Below are 16,181 nucleotides of genomic sequence, written 5' to 3'. Positions count from 1 at the left end.
GACCACAATGAAGTTACTGTGTCAACATCCTTGCAATGTGAAAAAAATAATCTAATAAAAGACACTCAATTGCAAGTGAAAACAAAGCATGGCTGGTTTATGATGCTTTAAATGTTTGATGGGGAAATTTTTATAATCATATTACTGTATGTCGAAATACCATTACAATAAATTTGCATTTGTTAACTTTGGTAAATGCATTAGCTAACATGAACTAACAATGGACACCAACAGTTTACAGTTCACACGCCGTTCAAAATTGCCGCCCCAACGCAGCCTCAAATGACTCCAAACAATCCCAAACGAAACACAAGGTTCTTATCTAGTAAACGATTGTCATTTTTTGCAAGAATAATAAAAAATATGCACTTTTAAACCACATTTACTTGCCAGCGCGACATCACGCAATTGCGCAAGCACATCGAAAGGCCACGCGTTACATATGTAAAACGCACATTTGTGGACGATTTTAAAAAATAAACTGAGGCAAAGATATTAAATAGTATCGGAACTTTCCTCTTTCTCCACACTTGTAAACACTGGGGGGGGGTAGTTTCGCATACATCACGTGCGACCCCCCGACGTGATGACGCAGTACGTGAGGTCGCGCCGGTGCATCACACAGCTGGTGCAAAACGAGAAATTGAGGTTTAAAAGTACTTTTTTCTTGCTAGATAAGACCCTTATGCCTCGTTTGGGATTATTTAGAGCCCTTTAAAGGTGCATTGAAACAGCAATTTTAAACTGCATTTAAACTGTAAACTGTTGGGGTCCAATAAAGTCTATGAAATTGAGGAAAATCCTAGAAGATTTTTCTTAAAAAAAAAAGTATTTATTCTCGACTGAACAAAGAAAGACCTCAACATTTTGGATGACATGATGTGAGTAAATTATCAGGATTTTTTAAAGAAAATGGACTCATCCTTTAACTAACGTTAACAAATACAAGCTTATTATTAAATGTTACCAAAATTTGAATGAGACAAAACGAAAGTGTCTAGGGGAATAATGTGTTGGCAAATAACTGCTTTTAGAATAAGATCCTGTGGGGAAAACACTTCTACACGGTCTTTAAATTTAAATTGCTGATCAACATCAGTGGTTAAATTAAAAAAATAGTTTTTATCGTTTTCTTTTATAGGGATTATGAGGGTGTCTCACTTATATACAGAGTTATCAGTGTTTGAATTATGTCAAAGATTATGGGGTCCTCTAGCTAAGCCCACACGTCCAACCATCATAGGGTTGCAGTGATTTCACAAAGTAAGATGTGATCCTGGATCAACGTTTTAATCAAAGAAACCCCAAATTACTCAAACCTAACCATTTTACCCCTCAAATTAGTGTGAAATAATAGTTTGACAATATTTTTAAAGCCCCTAACCAAATCCTAAATCTAACAATCTGTCAATTCTTCCAGAAAAGAGTGTAAGGTGCATTTCAGAGTTTACATTTATTTCAGACAGAAATCTTATGGATTAGTTTTTTGCAAAATTTGGGGAAAAAAATAATGGACAAATAATCGCTTTGTGGTAGCGCAACACAAGATTTTTAAATTCATGTAGTATTTTAATTTTAATAAAAAAAAACAGGCGACACCCTAATTTATATTTTTGTGCTTTATAGGTGGTCCCTCAATACTTATAGGAGGTCCGGGACCACCCCTGCCCCCCTCCCTCAATTCGAACACTGGGAGTTATTCACTCTCAGGATTTTGAGAAGAAAATTTGGGTGATAAACGCACTTTATCTGGCCTTTTAAAGGAGGTCATACTTTATTTTGTAGAGTTGTCTTCATGATACTATATAAGTACCGAGTATTACAAATGAACTAGGAGTAGCACAATCACATGCGCTTGCGTAAATGTAATATGCAGAACATGGACTATGTAAAACATAACGTTTCCCTGATATAACATCCAAAAGCTATAATCAATTTAAAAATCACTACAGTTAATAAGGTGCGACTAATGTGCATACTATAGTATCTCAAAAGCAAGTGAACTGTCTACAGAGAGAACATTTTACCGGCGCGTCCTCAAATAACGCTGCATACTGGCAATTCACCATCAAGACAGCGCCATACTGTCAAAATAAACAACATATGCAAAGCTTATTTTGTCGAGGGGACATTTTGCGTAACAAAAATCATAATCGCTTATGCACAGATTTAACACATAAAATCTAAAATAAAACGTAGACAACAAGCTCGGCTACACTGCCAAATAACCTTAATTCACCCTTTACCGAAACCGAAACAATTCTCTCTCAAAATCATAATCCAATGCATTTACCTTTTAGCGTTTGCGGAGTTTATAACTATGACAGAAAACACAAATGTGGATAAAACGTGCACTAACAGTCGTTTAAATAATGCACTAAATTCCCGGCGTTTTATTTTTATTGTATCGCTTCAGTTGCATAATAAGAAGACAGAGCTAAGCATTGGTTGCAATAAATGTTAAAAAATCCGACTGTACAACGAATGCGAGACGGTAACTATTTAGCGTAGTTTTTAGTATAAGAATAAACATACATGAAACGGAGCTCGCTACAGGTTGTTCTGCCGCGGTAAAACGGTCAGGTTAAATTGGATTTAAATCCCATCCTCATAGTCGCCATCCCAGCGAAAGCATCCGGTAGCAATTACAAACAAGCAAGCAAATTCAGAATTCAGTCAGAAATCCGTGTCATAAATTCATTCAGAATGAAATGCAGGTTAAAATATGACCAGATGAAGCGCGAGTTTACATTCAGACAAACGTTTTGTACAGGTTATGTAAAGTGATATGTACAGGTGATAAAATTAGCAACAAAGTTTAAAAGGCGAACTGCAATGATATCGTTTCTTCACCGACTAAGGCACGAGAGATGTGCGGGCTTTAAATCGGTCGCAAACATTTGGCAGCGCAACATCGTACACTCCCCTTGTCTCACTAGGGTAGAACAAATGTGGGTCACCGGGCCTCCGGATTTTTCCTAAGCAAGCGTTAAAAACACACAGCACTGTATTTCCACCGCATATATAAAATCTGAAACAAATACTACACTACAGCTGCACGGCACATTCTTAAAATAAAATCATTCCGCAAGACCGCTTGTCGCCTTACCTCGTTTATTTGCCGTCCAGGAGGGGGATTTTCTCGCTCCTTGTTTTGGTTGAGACGGCAGCGTAGGATTGAACTAGAGTTAGAAAAACAGCAGGGCCTACCCCAGGCTTCCCACGCGCGTGCGCAGTAGCACCAGAGCAGAATCCCACACAATCCTGCTACACACACTAGCTTGCATGCGAGCGTTTTTACGAGGCTACCTGAACATAAAAGAACAAAACGTATCGGTTTATCATATGTGCATCGATGGAAAAACTAACATTAAAAATAATAAATGTAAGATATACGCGAAAAACAAATGACATTGACATTATCAGTCGAAATCATTAACAGGTCTATTTTTATTCGTAATCGTTTACAGGTCTATTTTATTATTTTGGGCTATGCATATAAATATCCATGATTGGCTTTTGGATATACCAATGTAACGCTTTTGTAAAACCCGTTTTAAAGTTTTAATAACCTCAAACATTAAATACCTTGCTAGGTGCATTTCGGTGTGAATTTTATGTTATACAAACGTTCCTAATCTTTGGCCCACATGTGTCGCTCTTTCGCTTGGCTGGATGCCAATTAGGTCAAACTCGCACTGCAACCAACCTTGTTGCTGTGAGAGTGCGCGCGAAAAGTTGAGGGAGTGACTTATTGAATGGCAGCTCCCTGGTCCAATAGAAAGATAGTGCGTGTGCGCGACCTGCACAGCATCGCAGATAGAAAAATTGTTCTCAGGAACAAATTGTTCTCATTCACAGGGGCTAAAATAAAAGGCATTTTTTATGTTTTTTAATATATGCAAGAAACGAGCCGAGGGTCATTTTACTGTGATCTTTTTTAAATAGTTTGTATATAGATCAATTGTATTTATTTGTTTAGAGTCAATATTTGTTGTATTTATATGTATATTTAACCTGTATAATGTATTTAGATGTGTCCAGAGATCATTTGAGAACAGTGTACCCCAAGTACTTTTAACTATGTGACCCATTATGAATTCTTGCATAATTTTTTTAAACAAAAATCATATATAGAATTATATATCAAATTCAAAACAAAAATCACAATCTCTTTATTAACAGATTTGACGAATGAGACATAAAATGAAACGGAGACAAACAGCTCTGACAACCAGCTCGGCTCGAGCGCCAAATAACCATAATTTACCTTTAGTGAAACCAAAACAGTTTATACTCCAATCATAATGTAATTTATTTACTTCTATGTTTAAAACCATCACAGAAACACAGATGCGTACAAAAACGTGCCCAAACAGCCAGTAAAATAAAACAGATTCTTATTTCATGGAGAGCTTGTGACACCTAGTGGCACAAAGCTTTATAAAGCGTACCACTCCACGCGGTGGCGCTATGATCACATTAAATGCATGCTTATTTAAATTCCATAATAGAAACTTTATTAGTTGAAATTACCATCACTGTTACCATAAAATTGATGTTTCATACTGTTTAATTCAGAAAGTCAATTTACTAAAGTGTAATTATTTATTATTACAAATTAAATGTATTTACCACAAAATTGTCAAAAGAGTCCTCATTAAAAAAAAATGCAAGTTGCATTTATTTATCAAGAAACATATAATCAGACAAAGAAACTTTTCTATTCTTACAAGCCTTGTTTTTTAGTCATAATACAGTAAGAAGTCATGTTAGTAATTAGTTATTAAGCTCTTAATTATGTCTTCAAAGGCAACTTGGAGTATATTAGTTATCTAACTAATTAGGTTTCTACTAAATGTGACTTACTTGCTTAAGGCCACAAACGTAACCTAACAGGACTGTGATCTGCTTAGTTCCTGGGTCACCGCCGGGGCCATTGTATTTTAACCAGGTAACTGCCGGATTATCCTTATATTGAACATATGTTTCAAGTTTCGAGGGAGTGTTAGGTCTCCACACTATAACTTTTCTCATATTGCCAGATTGATTATGTTCGACGTCTTTTTACAACCCTGAAGCTTCCTTTTTCACACCCAGCCCCCTATAACACACCCACTACCCACAACAGGACTAATGTGTTTTGAGTTGTTCCCTCTGGGTCTGCCTGTCATGTTTCGTGTGTCACGAGTTTTATAGTTCTTAAAGGAAATGCAGTGATAAATAAGTGACTTAACCTACTTGCAGTTAGTGTTTTATTAACTGCATTATTTTGTATCATCTCCTTTCGTTCCTTTATTAGGTTAGTGAAATGTTGCTTTTGGACTATTGTTCTCATAAATATGCATAATGTTTATATTTATTCTTACATTCTTATCTATTCTTGTTCTTAAAGGCCCAGTTCATATCCACAGTATGACTACAACTCAATAAATTCAAACGTTATTTCATATTTCACAAAACTAATAAAGGAATGAAAGGAGATGATTGTAAAAAATAATGCAGTTAATAAAACTTGCTGTCATGTATATCCTCTTAAATATAAGAGGATACTGTTACTGCTTCACAAAGGTTCCTTGTAGTGGATAAAGTTTCTTTTTCAATGTGTGGCCCGGGGACCCCTGGTGGTCCTCAATGTTTAGTCAGGGGTCCTTAAATTTTTTTTATAAATAATATAATTGTGTTAAAAATGGGATATTTACATATGTGGACCACCTAAGAAGCATGTCAGTCTTGCACCTGTTAATTAAGCTTTTAAGATTATTTAAAAAGTATAAATGTCCAAATGTAATTTGAACAAAACAACCCTTTTAAAAACACAAGATGAATTAACATGATTCAGGAGATTATATGTTCTTGTTTATTACTATAAAACAAATATGCTTTAAGGTAAGAATATGCTCAGTAACTGAATTTTAAGGGGGTCCTTGGAAATGTTGTTCCCCTGTAAGGGGTCCCTGGCCGCAAAAAGTTTGAGAACCCCTGCTTTTGACTATAAAAAGTGTTTTTTAGGGCATCTTTGTAAAGAGATTTCGTAGCACCTTTATTTTAAAGAGTATGCACTTATCAAATTAAAATGAGTGTAATTGCACATGAAGACTAAATAAATTTGACGACAGGTGCATGTGCAAGGAAAACAGACACATTCATGCAGAAAAAGAAAGAGCGAGTAACAAGAGTCTCACTGTTTTCAAGAAAATACTGAGTTAAACATTTTATTTGCTCTTTGGTAACACTTCAACAATGCAGATATACAGTAGAAGCTATCTGGTCAAAACATATGGATAAAATGTACAGCATACCTTAAATGCACCGTAAGTTGCTTTGGATATAAGCGTCAGCCACATGCATAAATGTCAAATCACAATGCCACAATGAGGAAACATTTTGTAATGCTTTTAATTCAAAAGACAGAGCACAGGTATACAAACAGGACGTTTTGACCAATAAAATACTTTATTTAGATTCTGTCTGTACATTCGACATCATAATCACAAAGGGGGATCTCAGGGATGAATGACATGACGTTTAAGGTTCTCTTGATCTGGTATCACACATCTGAAGGGTGGGTTCTGTTGGTACTAAAAGTAGCAATGAACACAGATTTTAAACTTGTGGGGAAAATGTTTCTCTATCACAATGTTATACACAAATGGCTTCATCCGAAAGGTTTTAAAGTTTGTGTGTGCATCTATAGGTTTTAATTATGTTACCATTTGGTAAAACTGAGATACCTGAATTCTCTATTGTTTTACACATACTCAGCAGATCTTCTTCCATTACTTGGCTGTAATAAAATAGAAAAATTGCGACAATTTTATTACCTGGGCAATGTTTTTCTTAACCAAAAAGCTAAAACAGTAAAAAAAAACTTCCAGGAAAAGCATCTCATATTCAGTAAAGAAGGAATATTACAGTGTAGTATGTATTGTTCAACCATTTTCATCATAAGAAATGCAATGGGAAGAGTGCAATTGACATTGAGTTAAACAATACTATACCCGATAAAGGAAGTACCCTCTGCTCTGGATCCGCCCTGGTGTTTGAAGGTCCTCCTGTGCACAAAAACATGGTTCATTGTTACAAATTTGGACACCAAGTAAACCACCTGATCTCATGGCAAATTATACATATTTTACAAGTTGGCTAAATGATTATTAGTGAAAAAAAATAATTATATCTCACCCCTAAAGCCACCCCTAAACCAAACATCACAGGGCAGAAAGGAAATAACTAAAAACCAGACCAAATTTGATCGTACAAACTGATAAGAATTTGCCACGTCGTAAAATATGTAAATTGCAATGAGATTGTGCTTAAACTCTACTAAAAATGTGATCTATGGAACATGTATTATACAAAATACAGAATATTTAATTCAAGGTTTTAGGATGGTAGTATGAAGGGTTAAAAAGCTTTATCTGGTCCAGATAATCCATCAGGTCCATTTCCTGTGTCAGAATGATGTAAGCATCATTTACTCTGCTTCTGTTTTGTGTTTAACTCTTATAGCACAATAACACTTTTAGAGTACAATTACCTCTGAAATGGACAAGAGCATTTAATGAAACTAAGGTCAAACCATTTCACAATGTGTACATTGGGTCAGATGGACTCAAACACATGCATGCACATGTTTTCCCCATGTGTTATAAGTGCAGGTCACAATAAAACATGTAGAAATTATCACATAAAGCATAATAAAAAAACATAAATGAATAATAAATGATCTGTGAATGTGAAAATGTGTGTGTGTAGGTTGTCAGATATGTTTTGTACAAACACAAATACACACACTCTCTTGTTTAACATGAATTGACACTTCTCACTTTAAAAATTAACACTTAACACTTAATTAAATCAACATGATGGTCAGAACAGAAGCCCTAAGGGAGTCATGATGGGATATTATCAAACAACATATGGCATTTCTTGAAGCAGGCACAGAGAAACAGAAAATGCATCCTTCTAAAATCATGTGGTTTCTCTTTGTGAACCTATTCAAAGAAATTCTCACAGACTTTCATATTGCACACGAACACCCTGTTTTTCAGTGTTATAGCATTTCTGTGTCACATTGGCAGAACAGACCATACACTAATACCTCTGTATGAGACAAAAAATCTATAATGTCCTCACAAGGTCTCCAATATGAGAACTTTACAGTAGAGTTGTTGTAATTTACAGAAGTGAGGTATAAGGTATGTTTTGTATGGATAAATGTCTCAATAAACCTATACAAAATGTAACTTTTAAATGCCTACGCTCCATTGTCTTGTGGACTGGATATATGTGACCCTGCCTGTGAAAACCAAGTTTGAGTCATTTTTGTGATTTATTTAAAATCCTACATAATGTAAAGAAAATATCACTTTGATATCTTTAATACTCACTGAGTAAAGTCATGTCAAAGATAAAAACCATACAGTAATAAATGATTAAAATCAAACTTTAATCCTCCTAATCTCGTAATTACATTATAAGACTGGATTTCAGAGACAGGGTCATATATTTAATGAAAAAAAGTTTTTTATGTTTAGTTATATTTCTCAGGGACGGCGTCATACTCACAGCACTACTGAAGTATGAAAAAAGGAATACTGTAAGCATGCAGGATACATACATTTAATTTCATTCTCCTGCTTCTTCTTCTGTTAAGCTGGGGTATGAGTTCCAGGAGAGGGTGCAATACAGTAGACTGACACATACACATATAGAGAGAAATCATGAAGACAGGAGGTGGAGAGATATGAAAACCATGAACATCCCACCGGAGGACAACCGGGGTCCCAGTGAGGACGGTCACCTCCATTTGTCCTCAATGCAGCTCAGTGTTCATTTTGCACACGTGGTGCACTGATGTGCAGTAAAACACTACACATCACATGCTTACAATGCAGGAGCGCATGACAACATAAAAGAAGGAATTTCAATGTTGTTTTTTGCTAAAGTGATTCTGTTCAGATTGTAACTCAAAGTGTTTGTGTTTGCTGCTTTATGATGATTTGTAAACATATAGAAAATGCCTAATAATAAAATTTATATTAATATTAATACAAATAACTAATATTTAGTATTGTGTAATCTATAGCAATGACCTCATGTTTCATGTCTGAAGCAACAGGACTTGCAATGTGGTGAACATGCAAATAACGAACAGTAGGACTGCCACGTGTTGAATATTTTAATTCCTTCGACAGCATCAACACAGATTGATTGTTTTAATTTAATATTAAAATTAAGTTTTCTGAAATTAAAATTCCATAAAGTCTCTGGTACTTTTAAGAATTTTAATTTCAGAAAACTTAATTTGTATCTGGGGTATATCAAGTGCAAATTGCAGTATTTGAAAGGGAATTTTTATTATGAATAATATATACCTTCCATACCTATAGTCACGTAATTTGGTGAGTCTTTTCTGTGACACTGACATGCTTTTCCGCCTTTTTGCTTGAACATGTCACGTATTTCTGTTTACGTGTCACTGTCACGTATTTGTTACTCAACTGTTTTGTCCTATTGTCTTACCATTGTCACTTCGGTTTAGGGTTAGATTTACATTAAATGACATCCCCAGGCCAGGCGACAATGGTTTAAAAATCATAAAATATAAAAAATAAATCATTAAAAAAGGTATAAACCAGTACTTAAAGTGAGATCCTAATGCAAACACCAAATCTAACCCTAAACCGAAGTGTCAATGGTTTAAAAATAGAACAAAACAGTTGAGTAACAAATACGTGACAGCGAAACGTAAACAGAAATACGTGACATGTTCACGCAAAAAGACGGAAAAATGTGTCAGTGTCACGGAAAAGACTCACAAAATTACATGACTATACATAATTTTGTGATACAGGGTTGATGTTCTAAACCTGTATGAGTTTCTTTATTCTGCTGAACACAAAAGAAGATATTTTTTATAAATTATGGTAAGCACACAGTTGGTGGTACCCATTGACTTCCATAGTATTTGTTTTTCCTACTATGGAAGTCAGTGGGTTCTGTCAAATGTCTGGTTATTTACCCATTTATCAAAATGTCCTAATTTGTGTTCAACAAAATTTTGATTTTGATTAACATAAGGGGGAGTTTGTATTTTTGGTTGAAGTATCCCTTTAATAGTGTCCAGTGTGGATGCTGTCACCATGGATCAAACAAACATCAAAGGTCAGCATGCCCATGAGAACTAAATAGGTGTGTTTGTACATATGTTCTTATATGTGTTTCCTCTTAAGCTTCTCCATGGGCTGTGCACTAGCTTACAATTTAACTATATTTAAGTTTAATTAAAATTTAAGCCCGAGTATGACATTACAATCTAAATTAGGAAGTTTGCAATAACAAAATGTGTAATTGAGAATGGAGTGGCATAGCGAGTTAAAAGCGACAGACATTACTAAATGAGCTCTCAAATAAACCTACCGTCCCATGTGATAATCCAGCACCACTCGGTTTAGTGTAATGAAATAAAAACTATACACACATGGACACACGCACATACACCCACACACATAAAACCAGACATACAGTAAAAACACCAAAAAAAAGTTACACAAACATAAATCAACAGAGCACAAAAATACATCACAATTCACACAGAAAGAAAAAACGAATTCATCACCCATACAGTACATGAACAATTACAATTAAACATACATGAATAGACAAAGATAAAAGGATGTCGATGTTATGATGTTGTAGAAAAGTCATTGCAATGAATGTGCTTTTGAGGAGGTGACCTCAAATTCAGCAGCAGATGTAAACTACTCACCCTTTTGCTGGTCTCCCGAGCTGTTATCTCCTGCAAAAAGACTAAAACTTAAAAAAGACTAAAACCTAAAATATACTCGACCCTGTCTGTGAAATCCAAGCTAAAGTCTCATAATTATGATATTTGGAGCATCAAAATTCGACTTCAATCATTAATTTCAATCTTTGAGATGGTCTTGCTCAATATTAAATATATATAGGTTGTATATTCACAGACCATTATTTACATTATGTGGGATGATTACAAAAACTGACTTTAGCTGGGTTTGCACATGCAAGGTCACATATATTTAAAATAAGCACCTTTAACAGATGTACAAAAATCTCATACTTGTATATTCCACTTATAACAGCTTTACAAAAAATACAGTATAGTCTAATGCCTTATAAGACGTTAAAGTAAATAAATAAGGAGAGCAGGCTACAGAAACTCACCTTGGATTTCTGCAGTGATCCCAGCATTAGGAAACACAGATTCCCCAAAACATCAGATGTCTTGCAAAGGTAAAAGAAAGGCAGATGGATTACAGGCCGTTTAAATATGAGTCAAGCAATCAAATTGGATGATCTTGCCTTTTCAAAAACCACATTGAGTGACTCTCATGCAAATGGCAACAATGCTGCATTACTCACTCTAAAGGATTGGTCTGCCGCGAGGTAAATCGAGCAGAGGGTTGTTATCTAAATGAGATGACATAAGAGGCAGGTGTAAGTTTGTGTTGTACAGCTTCTCCGAGACAAAAACTGAAAAAAGAGACCTGACTTATCTAACTTGAAATGTCTTATATATCGTCACCTTCCTAAAAGTAATTTTTTCATGTTTCTCAGAAAACACAAATAAATGGAACTAACCTAACTTCAGAGGTTGAGTAGATTTGTGTTTTTCTTGATGCAGCTGCCATTTAGAAAAGCTTGTAAAAATCTCAATGACTTAATCAAAATAAAACAGCATAAGTCATGCTCTTGACTTAGGCCATTATACTACAGGGGTAGAATAGCATGATCTGTTCAAATGAGGATGTGGGGCGATTTTACCAGACGTGGCCAGGATCATAAGGAGATGACTTATGCACAAAAAAAATTGTCAAAAAATGACTTTTATTTTATGGAAAATTATTTTAGGAAGGTGACGATATCAAGAACAAAAATATAATACTTTATGTTTGTCATTTTGTTTACCATTTTTTCCCTCTTTCATAAACATATTGCATAATGCAAATATTCAATGCACACATTTAACACATGCAAAGCCAACACTATTTTTATGCAATTCGTACGGTAGTACTAATTCGTACGACTATGTTCATACATTTTTGTACAATTTACTTTTTCCCTGTGAGGTTGGGGTTAGGGGTGGGGTTTCGCTATTGGTTTTTTATGATAATCATATGTTTTTGTACGATTCACTCTGTATGAATTAATATAAATTAGCATAAAATATGTGCAAATTCTTGTGAGATCAGGCTGACAAAGCAGAGAGCTAAACATCATCTAAGGGCAAAGGTATCGATCCAATATGCACTCTCAGAAAAAATGCTAAAAAAAATCTGTCACTGGTCCGGTAGCATTTGAAAAGGTAGAAACAGATATGTACATTTGGTACCAGTTTGTATCTTTAAAGTACTAATATGCACTCTTTAAAAGATCCATTTTGAAAGGGCATAGCCCCATTGACTGATTCTGTACCATTGTGGGACAGTGATTAATTATATACTTTTATTAAATGTTGTAGTTGAAAGGAATGAATGGTAAGGTATTTACTTAAAAATTAATTGGTGGGGAGCATTGAATAAAAATGTGTTGCCTTATAAGTATTCAACATCATGTGAGTGAATTATACACACCTGGGTTAATAACTGGTCATGCTCTATTGATGATTGATTCAAGAGTACTGGAGCACCTGCATTTCATGAAAAACATCAATATATTATTTATCTGCAATAATATTAGTTATCATATAAGTTTAATAATAGAAAAGGAAACTACAAAATATTGGGTTGTTTTTAACCTAGGGATGGGATAACTATAGGACAGAGCACATTTCTGTTAAAATGTGGTTAAAATTACCCAAATTATATGTTGTTATAACCCAACTGCTGGGTTGTTTTAACATGGTTGATTAACAATAACTCAGCAGTTGGGTTAAAAACAACCCAATATTTTTATATTGAAATATTACACGTTAAAACATTGAATCTTTTTTGCATTTCGTAATTTTCAATAAGTTACAAGTGTAATAATAAATGACAAACAGTATCTTTATTGTCATGGCGTCACAAATTAGCAGTGAAATCATTCTGAGAGGCTTGGAAGCTGTAATCCTGTTGAGGTTTGTTTGGCTCGACAGCTCTGAATTTAATTACTCCAGTTAATTTTCTTGTTTTGGTGACTTTTCTCAATGGGATAAGCTTTAATTTATCATTAGAGTTCATTTACAGATTTATTGAATGGGTGACTTAGCTGAGCTTTCTTTCTCAAAATGAGCTCCTACAATTGATTTGTTTAAAAACTAGCCACTTATGTATAAATAGAAATGGTCATTAAACTCTATACATTGTATCTCCAAATAGGTACAACTAGCAAAAGAAAGATGTTCATGTTATTGTACACCTTAATTTATCAGCTGGGTGACCCTCGGGGTCTCCTTTGACATTTAACAACCAGACGTGATATTCTTCTATTTCTGTATCAATAAATGAGTCACGCAGTTGTCAAGGTTGCTAATCTGACAAATCTCTCCAGACATTTCTGATATTCTTATATTCTTAAAAACTTTAATGACATCACAGTTCATCAATTAGCAGTCAGAATGACCAAACCTAATTTGATGTTTAGTAGCCCTGGGTGAATAAAGCTTTACACTTTATTGCTACTGTATGCTGCAGATACAGTAGTGAAGTCATTTACATTTTCTGGCACAGTGATTCCTCAAATCAATATTGGTCAAACACTGTTGAATTTTTCCTTTTTATTCAGTGTTTAAGCAAAACCTCAAACAGTAGCCTACATTAATAAAATGTATTAAACATATCTTGCAAATAATTTTTTATTTAAAATCTCTCCTAATTCAGTCACTCTTGGATATTCCCAAAAGCTTTTGATTTGCTCTGTTTATATTGTCATAAAGGGTTTATGTGACAACACGTGTGCTTTAACAGAAGCAAGAGAAATGATAAAAGCAATTTAACAAAACTTCCTACTCGACCATACATACAAAATTAGTTAATGCATCTAAATGACGCATTGCATTAGCCCAGAATAGTTTTTCATCATTATGTGCATTAGAAATAATCACAATTGCCTGTTTTGTTTCCTACACACTCAAGCAGAAGATCCTTAATAGGAACTGCACCATTTTAAAGCATGAAGTTCAAAAGAGAAGGTAAATTGCAGGAAAGGATCACAAAACGTTTTTGCTTTTCAATACTTGATTCAACATTTATGTGTACCATTCAAAATAATGTTGTGTTTACAAAGCACATACTTTGTCACTTGTTTAAAAGACTTTAGAGCCTTCAAATAAATCTTCGAGCTTTTAAACATTTTTTCTACCTTACTTAACACTTAAAGAGGACTTTTGTTGGTGCAATCTAATGAAGGCTATATTTAAACATATATTTTAATTTAGATGTTACCACACAATGTTTGGATACCAACATTTATTCATAAAAAATATAATTGTTTTTATTAACTGTTTGTGGATGTTAACTACTAAGAATCTTCTGAATATATTTTTTCTGATCCTTGACAGTTCCTAAAAATGCACATAAACTATTCATCTAAAATTGTATTATAGTTAAACATTGCATTATGCTTCCAGTTACACGTTTTTTGGTTATTTAAAAATACTGAAATAAACTATAATTTTAAACTTATTGTTTAGGATGCAAAAATGGTTTCAACAAAGTTTTGTTAAACAAAGTCTTTCAACAAAGTTATTCTGAGATTATACGAGAATAAAATGTAAAAGGTAAGAGAAGGACCCTGCATAAAAAAATAGTGTAGTATGCTTACTAGTAAAACTTCCAGATACTACAGTGTTTTTGAAGTATATTCTACAGTTTGAACAATCAGTACACTAGTATACATTAACAAAATGTAGTTATTACTATTACATAAAACAATTAATTTCAGTTAACTACAACAAATGCTAAAGTATACTTCAGTATATTTTTTATGTGAAAGATGTTTGTTCAAAACTTACTTCTGGTGATTGGTATCAAAGAGATGAAAAGCAGTGCGAGCATCAGGTGCAGATGTCTCGCGCTGTTGCTCGTGCTGTGCGATGATGCGCGTTCACACTGACTGCTCCTCATTGTCTGTCGCGTTTGCGTTTGATTCCGGTGTTTCTCTGTCAGCGAGGCTTAAAGCAAAGCATTTGAACTGTCGTAGACACACACCCCTTCGTAAATTAAGCTGCGAAGTACGTCACGATAAATGAGCCCGAACGCGTAAGATAAATGAATGCATCATCGTGTGATGTCAGTGCACACTTTCCACATGTATGTTCATAGCTGGACGGGGATGTTATTGAGTACTTCATAAGAAAGTTTTAGTGTAGCAAAACTGAAAAGGTAACTCGCGTGGTGCATAACAACGATTTGTGTTCCCTTTAAAGTGGTCGCCATAAATATTTTAAACATCCTCGACCTCGTCTAATGTTGCTGCCACATATCGATCACAAGGAAAAGCACAAGATGTTTCTGTAGAAATGAAAGTAGCCTACTATAGTAAAATATTGCTTCACATAAATCTTAAACATTCGGCTACTGTAGTAAACTAGTAGCTTATTAAAACACATGATATTATTTATTGTTTTATCAATTCATTATGGTTAATATACTACTTAATCATATAGTATTCATTGAAAATGTAGTAAATGTGAATTACAGTAAAATACTACAACATATTACAATTTACTATAGTAAATACTTAAGTATTTTATCACGTGGGATTTGTCTGAAAACAACTATTACACATCAAACAAAAACATCATTTTAAAAAGGGACTGTTATCAGAGTGTTAGTTTTGTCTCTTCATATTAAGATGCAAACAAAGCAACAATCTAGCCAATAGAAAGTAACATAGCAGAAGTAACACTGATGTCTATGATTTCAGCACCACTGGTTGTGGACAGCTCCAGACCCGGGGCACCAATTTAACCCTTGATTAACAAAACCTTATTTCCCCTTCAGGATGCCATAAATGTGTTAATGAGGAAATAGCTGTGTGTGTGATGTAATACAGTTATATTTAAAAAGTATTTCCTGGACATGAAACAATAAACCCAGTTGGGAAATGATTCAGACATTTAGGTTTAATAATGTAGATGTGTAAACAAATGAAACTCGTTTTCACATTATTAATTCCTGGGAATTTGACTCACATGCCAGTAATCCCTCGACATC

General features: G+C 34.3%; 2 protein-coding genes across 8 annotated transcripts in view; both read right to left on the bottom strand.

Moving 5' to 3' along the window:
* The window catches only part of clocka (clock circadian regulator a), a 73,903-nt gene extending 70,206 nt beyond the window's left edge, over positions 1-3,697 (bottom strand). For all 4 annotated transcript variants that reach the window (XM_055185743.2, XM_055185744.2, XM_055185741.2 and 1 more), the window contains exons 1-2: positions 3,589-3,697; positions 3,110-3,309 (exon numbers count right to left, since the gene is read on the bottom strand). The gene's annotated coding sequence lies outside the window, so the exon portion shown is untranslated. The remainder of the gene's footprint in view (positions 1-3,109; positions 3,310-3,588) is intronic.
* Positions 3,698-6,381: 2,684 nt separating this feature from the next.
* nmu (neuromedin U) lies at positions 6,382-15,192 on the bottom strand. 4 transcript variants are annotated; one of them, XM_055187281.2, is made up of 10 exons: positions 14,978-15,192; positions 12,618-12,673; positions 11,407-11,454; positions 11,209-11,268; positions 10,775-10,804; positions 10,426-10,476; positions 8,624-8,698; positions 7,002-7,055; positions 6,735-6,787; positions 6,382-6,581 (listed from the first exon to the last, which is right to left on the bottom strand). In XM_055187281.2, the coding sequence occupies exons 1-9, from the start codon at positions 15,087-15,089 to the stop codon at positions 6,752-6,754; spliced, it is 522 nt and encodes a 173-aa protein (XP_055043256.2). In that variant the 5' UTR covers positions 15,090-15,192; the 3' UTR covers positions 6,382-6,581; positions 6,735-6,751. The 4 variants fall into 4 exon arrangements, with proteins under 4 accessions (XP_055043256.2, XP_055043259.2, XP_055043258.2 ...); XM_055187284.2 differs by lacking the exon at positions 8,624-8,698 and having other exon boundaries at positions 14,978-15,183; XM_055187283.2 differs by lacking the exon at positions 10,426-10,476 and having other exon boundaries at positions 14,978-15,180.
* Positions 15,193-16,181: the final 989 nt, after the last annotated feature.

Source organism: Misgurnus anguillicaudatus, chromosome 18, assembly GCF_027580225.2.
Source record: "Misgurnus anguillicaudatus chromosome 18, ASM2758022v2, whole genome shotgun sequence".
NCBI classification, from domain to species: Eukaryota; Metazoa; Chordata; class Actinopteri; order Cypriniformes; family Cobitidae; genus Misgurnus; species Misgurnus anguillicaudatus.
Note: the sequence above shows the minus strand (reverse complement) of the source record. Positions and strands in the feature narration are given on the sequence as shown.